This window comes from Nelumbo nucifera, chromosome 3, assembly GCF_055504915.1.
Source record: "Nelumbo nucifera cultivar China Antique chromosome 3, China Antique-T2T, whole genome shotgun sequence".
Lineage (NCBI taxonomy): Eukaryota > Viridiplantae > Streptophyta > Magnoliopsida > Proteales > Nelumbonaceae > Nelumbo > Nelumbo nucifera.
This window is the reverse complement of record NC_142651.1, coordinates 68254865-68262624: the sequence shown is the minus strand read 5'-3', so window position 1 is coordinate 68262624 and position 7760 is coordinate 68254865. Positions and strand designations below refer to the sequence as shown.

The following is a 7760-nucleotide window of genomic DNA, read 5'->3' as shown; positions in this document are numbered from 1 at the left end:
TAGGTTTTCCGGTTCGAACGGATGGCTCATTCTGACAACAAAAATTAAAAAATAAAAAAATGACCAAAAATCGTTTAACGGGTCAACCGCCCGGGTCAATGAGTCATTGATTGATTCAATGATTTTTTTATAGGGACCGGGTTTGGGGTAAAACTGAACCGGTTGCCTGGACGGTTCTCGAGTCGAACGGTCCTACTGTTCGGATCAACTGGAAGTTCTTGATGTGGAACAAAGGACAGCTATGAAGTAGAACTCAAAACTATCACTATATGATCATATTAATTCTTTTATATAAGATGCTTTGCTGAAACATTATTTAAAAAACGAAAACATGATGATCTCTTTTAAGTCTTTATATGAGTTTCAAGACTTAGATACTTATAATTGCAAATTTCTTATTAAAAAATCATTATCTTTTTAATTTAACAAATAGCAATGTTATAATTCCAACCCCTGCAAAAAGACTCTGCTAGTTCCACTTGAATCGACTTTGAATGAGATGTCCACAAATTGACAGATTGCTACACACAATGAGCCAATATGTATCTATTTTGAGGCTTGCTGATACGTTAAGTTATTTACCTGTTGCTTGTACCGACAAACTTTCCTGATTAGTAAATACATACTTTATAATTGATTATTAAAATTATATATTTTTAAATATTAACAAAAATTAAAATTATACTGACTTATTGAGAATTAAGGTACATACACACTTATCACTTGTGTCCTAATATCTCACACTTTATAAAACATTAAAGCGTATTTTTTATGTGTAAATTAATTATTTATAGTCACCTAAAACTTCCATTTATTGGTATTAATGTTTAGGAATTATTTAAGTTTCCTAACATATTTATATGTCTTAATTTGTCCATCGCAATGTGTCTCTAAAATTGCCTTTCAGATACTCTGTGTTTCTTATATATCTGTACTAAATGTAACACCAGCTCGTGCACACACACAATGCAAGAAAAACATGATGCCAGAAATTATAACCAATCAACCAGGATCATAAAAAAATTATAACCAATCAGCCAGGATCATAAAAAGTAATAACCAATCAAGTGGATTTTCATTGGGTTATCAACCCTGTAAAACTTTTGTTTATGGAGCTAAATTCTTGTATTGCTGATCCTATGCTGCAAACTGATGAAAGGGTGGTTCCTTTTAAGAATAGCTCGTTACCTGAGTTGAGTTCTTTTGATGTCATTATGAAGTGTGATGGTGGGGTCATTGTAAAACTGTTACCTCTTTTGGTTTATGTGTATACGACAGTAAGCCCTTTTTTTGGCAGGAGGGGGAAAGCAAAACTTATGCGGAAGTCTGGGCTATTTCTAAAGCTTTAGAAGTGGCTCATCAAGAAGAATGGAAAAAAAAGTTCTGATTTTGTCTGATGCAAATATCGTTATAGACTTTCTATCTTTGGAAAGCCCACATCTCCTTGGACTGTCCATCCATTTTCGGATACTATCTTGCCTTTGAATCTTCTTTTGATATTGTAGATTTGTGTTATATTCCTCGGTCTGTTAATAGGAAGGCCCATCAGCTAGGACAGATAGCAAAGAATTGCAACATGGACGTGTTGAAACGGGCATGCTCACCTACTGGCTTGTAACTTCTTGTCTCTTGTTTTGAGTAATAGTTTTTAGGGTAAAAGACTTAAACCTCCTTATTTACCGTAAATACTGAAGTTTCCCTTCACTTTTCAAGTCGGACTAAAACCTCCCCTAATGGCTGATGTCATCAGATAAAAACCTCCTCTCCATTAATAGTCTGTCAAAATCCGTATAAATTGACATTAAATTTTCTTAAAACCCGACTTTGCCCCTTTATGATTGTTTGACAATGGCTAATTACTATATCCAGAAAACAAAAACATCTGAACAGACAATAGGGAGATTTTTTTTTCAAGCAATTTATCTATTTAACCTTGACAAACACACCAGACTTGCAAGGTTACCTAACTGCTACAGGAACGCACTAAAACCCCATTCAATATATCAAAATCTTTAAACTAGAGTCAGTAATTAAGGAAACTGTCTTGCATCAGCGCCCAATATATGGTTTGATGGTTTGAATTCCACTGGCTGAACAATTCAGGCAAAAGTATTTCCCAAGAAACTCTAAAGAGCTAAAAGCAATTCTCTAATTGTGTTGTTGTGATAGCAAAAACCTAAACAAATAATTCCATACACCTCTAGTCTCCACCTTGGCAAATCAGGAAGTACTAGAAACTGAGCAATGAATTATACAAATCAGTGTAGTTAAAGCCCCTTCACCGCCTTTAAACATTAAGGATAAACCAAATCATTATTGTTGTTGTTGATTCTGTTGCTGCTGAGGATTGGTGGCGGTGGCATACCGGGGCAAGGTGCGAGTGCGACCAAAGACAGGAATGCCACCTGTTAGAGGAGGCATCCCAGGATGAGGCAGCAGTGGTGCGGGCATGCCTAATGGAGGCATCCCATTATTTTAAAAATTTGAAGATTTAACAAGGGTAAAAGAAACTTTTTAATAATTTAATTAGACATAAATTTGACAGGGGAGGACTTGGTCCAATTTAAAATAAGAGAGGAGGTTTTAGTATTTATAAGAAACATTAGGGGAGGTTTAAGTCTTTTACCCTAGTTTTTATTCTATCAAAACAAATCAAAGTGATTTTTCATCAAAATTGGGGAGTTTTGATTGGTCAAATCCTTTCCAATATCATGTCTCTCTGGCATCATAATTTTTTCATTGGATCTATTTTTACTTGGATACTGTATCAAATTCAGATCTCTCGAATTTTTATGAGATTCGTTTCAGATACCACTATCTGAATTCCATCTTATCCATTTGCAGCCCTAGAATGTGGATGGCAGTGAACTGAACTGCAGTCCCACCTATGAGAACTAAAATGAACTGCAGTCTCAAAATCTTGTTCCTGCTAATACCTCCCTTAGCTCAAAGAAAAGAGAAGCACCTGACAGTGAACACTGGACAGAGATACTCGGACCTTGAGATTTGAGATTTTCCAGGAATGCCAAAGGGCTTTTTTTTTCCCTCAATTTACTTGGAATTTTTTTCGAAGCCTAAATTCTTGGATCCACTAAGAGCTTATCCTTGTTTACAAAGCACAGAGTACTTAAAATGGAAATTTTAGGTCTTCTCTTACATTTATAGTGCAGTCAAGATGGCTGAACATAATACTAGATCTGGAATAGAACCAGAGATCACAAACAATAAACTTTAATGAAAAAATAGCATGAAAAGAGTCAAGTTAATTTTTCTTAGTTTTCATTTTTTTCGTGGGCAAAGGAAAAGAAACCCCACCAGGAAAATTACTAGGACAATAAACTCACAATATAAAGTTATTTGCACAATAGGTTTTGTGATTTGGAGTATAGTAAAGAATCCAATTTATAATTTATAAATGATATTGCAGAAAAACGGAGAACCATTCGATGGAAATGATAACATTCACACCATTATCTTGCTCATACTTGATGTTCAATTATGGAATCCAGTGACGAACCGTTGGATACCTGCAAAATCATATACTACTTTCACATTGTGGAAACTAGTTTCTAGTTTGTTTGTCAAGAAATCTGCAAGGAATTCACACTGCTTTTCACCATTTGTCTGCACAGAGAAGAAAACAACAGAGTTAAAAATTTTCCGAATCAAGATGAATATACAAAGGACTTATGCAAGAAGTTACCATAGCTATATATAGAAAAAATGAAAAACTTGCTTTTAACTGAATAAAATTCCTAAGATATCGGGCCAATTGTTAGAAAAGAATTGAGTACCTCAAAAGCAAAGAATCCACCAGGCTTCAACATCAAAGCAGCTCCTTTACAAAGGTGGAGAAGATCATCCATGCCATTCTCACCCCCATCCAGTGCAAGTCTTGGTTCATGTTTACCAACTTCAGCTTGCAACCCAAGGATCAGATGACTTGGTATGTATGGTGGGTTACTCACAAGTCCCACTAGTGCACCTTTTACATCATCCAGAGGTTCAAACCAAGATCCTTGTCTTATCTCAACTTTGTCCTGGAAACCACACTAACAAGTAAAAAGCTTGGATTTGGCAGGACAAACTGTGGAGACATTAGTGGTCTGTTTGTGTGCAATGTGCATGCATGTGTCACAATTCATTCTTATACAATGCAGTAAGGTGGTGTCAAAGGTGTTCATTTATCCTCTCTTCCAGCATAATGAAAGAACAAAAAAGAAAAAACTTTACGTTTGTGTCCATGCATACATATGATATATCTCATCACTGTTGTCCCCCTCAGGTGGAAAACCAAGAAAGACATGAGCCAAACAAGTTGAATGTGTAACCCGTGGAACAAAATCAACTTGTATCAATCCATACAGAATCTATGACCCAACATACCCTGTTCTCACATCTATTTTTATATCAACAGTAGCTAAAATATAAAGTTTAGCAGCATTTTGGGATGCATTAGGTAGAAAAGAATAGATAGTAGACTCATTAGAAATTCAAACTTCAAATATATCCAACTTTTATGAAAACAAGTAACAAACAAATTCAAATTAACAGCGCAATTTAAAGAGAAAAAGAACTAAATGAAACAAAACCTCTATAACTCTATTCCTTCACTTGTACCGGGATTTTTTTTCCTTTTTTTTCTTCTTTTTTTTCTTATTTTTTGAGAAACATTGGGAGAACACATACTTGTACTTATCATGGATCTAGTCTTGAAAGAGAAGAACCACAATTGCATCAGAAACTCCTAGACTGAAATGTTTAACTTTGATGTTACCAAAATTTTATGGTGTCTTAATTGGGAACACAGTGGAATATGAAAGTTCTTCAAAACAATTATAGCAGAATAAGATGGAATAAGAGGAAAACCATCATCAAGTACTTGTTTTTTTAGTCAAAGTTATAAAGAAGAAAGTATAGAAGCAACACTTAGGTGGCATTTTTAAGTCTAAAATATCGCCATTTATGTTTGGAACTAATAAAAAAAGTGGTTATTCCCTTTTAATTGCATTTGGTTACACCTCTGAGGCTCTGATAAGCTCAATTGTATCCAAAAATTTGTTCTGGTTAATAACTAATAAGTGATTGAATCACCCATGTTCAAAGGGAAGAAACTGCAATAGCAACCCAGATAAGCATCTCCAACATGATAGTCTAATAAAATTTCTGATAGACAGTTCAGACATAAAAACAAGTTCTTACTCTTATAAGATCTAACGAGACTTCAATCTTCCAAACACTAACTTATGTTAAATCAGGAGAGTTTTACCAATTTAAGTATAGAAGAGACAAAAAAGCACAAATACGAACCATTGGGAAAAAGGGCAAGTCATATTAAGTGAAAAAGGAGAAAGAAGAAATAGATTCTGTTTAAGAAAGTAATTCTTGATATACAGATGCGCACTATCCTATCTTACCTAAAACCTTGCAACAGAACCAGCCTGCTATAAAACTGATAGGACATAAATGGAACTTAACTAAGAACACTCCATTGAGAAAACTAAGCACCTGATAAACCCATAAGGCCCCCTAGAATGAAGCTACATTTTAAAGCTAGAGAGCTTACTTCCTCTGGGCTTATCCAGAACACCAAGAAACAATGGAAACACTAAAAAGAAAACAATGATTTTGGAATGCAGAAAGATATTTAGTTAATTAGAACTTTTCCAGAAAAGGCAGCAAGTTGGGCCACATAACTAAGAAGGATAGGGAAAAAAATGAAATGTTCAAACTCTAATGAAGTGTTCCTAACAAAATGGATCCAAGCTCTTCCGCAACTTTAATATCAAGGAGGAAATCAAGTGGACGTTAAGACTTAAGAAGTAACAACCAGATATAAGATATGCTTTCTATTACAACGCCAAGTTAAAGCAGCAAAGGAATTCAGCTTGTGCAACGTTTTCTAAAGAAATTAAGTAACAACGTCTTGTGTCTGGCAGATATTATCAGATTATCTAAACTCCAACATTCTTGGACTCACCTACTAGGCTACATGTATTTGAGAATTTTTACTTTTTAGCACAAAGTAGCAGCTCCTGTGAAGATTTAAGGCATGGAACAGACACATGACTCATAACCTTTTCCTTGACAAACTTGTCAGTTGTCACTTCAATCACTGTGAAAACAAGGTGACAATTTTCCGAATAACTAACCTGCAACTCATACCTCTCCACATTGTACGCGGCAACTGAGGCTGCCACTGGGCTTAAATCCGTCGCAATGACCTTTCCTCCACTACCCAAAATCCTCCCAATTCCTATAGCAATTGCTCCACTTCCAGTTCCCAAATCTGCCCATATTCCATCTCCCAAGCCTTTATTTTCCAAAACAACCTCACCCACCAAATCCACAATCAGTTCAGTTTCAGGCCTTGGAATCAAAACCCCTTCTTGAACGCTCAAAATCAAATCCCTCCAGTGTTCGCATCCCACTATATACTGAAACGGCCTCCTTTCTTCAATTCTCTGCTTCCATAGAACGTAAAGCTCTTCTATATCCGCCTTTAATCTTACCAATCTGCCATTTTTAGCAGAACCCAGTTCGGGTACTGTGGATTTATCCTCAACTGCATCTTCTAGTAGCCATTTGAGCTCTCTACACAAGAGAATGGTATCGGGTCCGTTGTCAATGTCGACGAACTTGGACCCAACTGAGAGGGCGATGCTTTTAGCCCACTCTTGCCATTTTTGGAGGTCTGACAGAGTAGAAGAGAACTTTGGAGGCCTAAGAAACAGAGGAATTTGAGGATTGGGAGAAGTGGGCATTGATGAAACCGAAATGGATCGACTTAAAGCAGCGAAGAAAGGTGGTTTTGGGCGTTTGAAGACCAGAGAAGATGGTGAAATCGTTGAACGGATTGCACGTGGGAAGCTCGAGTTCATCTCTCTCTCTAACACGACAAAACCCCTACATATCATATCTATACTATACTATACTATACTAGATTGAACGGTTTTGGGTTGGTGAATGGTGATCGGTGAATATACAATTTACCGGAACAATAAATGATAAAAAAACAAATTTGTTTTCTCTTAATTATAAACTAGCGGAGAGGGCCCTGCGATCAGCTCGATTTAAGTCAAAAACTTGCAAGCTGGAGTTCGGCTACTTTTGATTGCAGGTCTCTCAAACAGTTGAGGTTCCAAGCCGATGTCTCCCTTAATTGCTGATGTGTCAAACTGAGGTTTTCCTCACAGACGAGGTATCGACCTAAGGTCTCCCTTGGTTGACAAGGTGTCGAGCTAAGGTCTCCCTTAATTGTCGATGTGCTAAGTCGAGATCTCCCTTAGTGACCGAGGTGTCGAGCTGAGGTCTCTCTCAATGGTCGAGGTGTCATCTGGCTTGAGCTTGATTCGAATTAAAGACTTGAGCTTGAGCTAAGGAGTTCGAATTCGGCTTGGCTCGAACTCGCTTTTAATTACAAGTCCCCTGGCAGTTGAGATGCCGAGCTAAGGTCTCAATTAGTTGGAGAAAGAGTGGCATTCTTGTAATTTGAAAGAAAAAAGCAAGTGAGAGAGAGAGTTGATAGGAGAGAGTGGCATCTTATAATTTGAAAGAAAAAAAAAAACAAAAGAGAGAGAGTTGGTAGAGAGTGGTATCCTTGTAATTTCTATGAAAAAAAGGAAAAAAACTACTGTTAGATTCTAATTACCTCATCCTTAGGCTTTCTTACGTACACATTTCAGCTTAATATATTTACTAGCAGAGGGGGCCCTGCATTGCAAGGGCTCGTTCATAAACTATCAAGCTCAAGTTCACTT

At 36.5% G+C, this 7760-nt stretch overlaps 1 protein-coding gene across 1 annotated transcript; it reads right to left on the bottom strand.

Annotated features, from left to right (window-relative positions):
- Positions 1–3132: 3132 nt before the first annotated feature.
- LOC104589232 (RNA methyltransferase family protein) lies at positions 3133–6932 on the bottom strand. The gene is made up of 3 exons (XM_010247481.3): positions 6153–6932; positions 3795–4040; positions 3133–3624 (listed from the first exon to the last, which is right to left on the bottom strand). Exons 1-3 carry the CDS (start codon positions 6915–6917, stop codon positions 3493–3495), a joined length of 1143 nt encoding a protein of 380 aa, XP_010245783.2. The 5' UTR covers positions 6918–6932; the 3' UTR covers positions 3133–3492.
- Positions 6933–7760: the final 828 nt, after the last annotated feature.

Coding starts and splice junctions, on each gene's coding strand:
- LOC104589232 (XM_010247481.3), bottom strand. CDS start 6,917: ATGATATGTAGGGGTTTTGTCGTGTTAGAGAGAGAGATGAACTCGAGC. Junction 4,041..6,152: donor TGGAGAGGTATGAGTTGCAG/GTTAGTTATTCG, acceptor TGTGGTTTCCAG/GACAAAGTTGAGATAAGACA. Junction 3,625..3,794: donor GTGGATTCTTTGCTTTTGAG/GTACTCAATTCT, acceptor TTCTCTGTGCAG/ACAAATGGTGAAAAGCAGTG.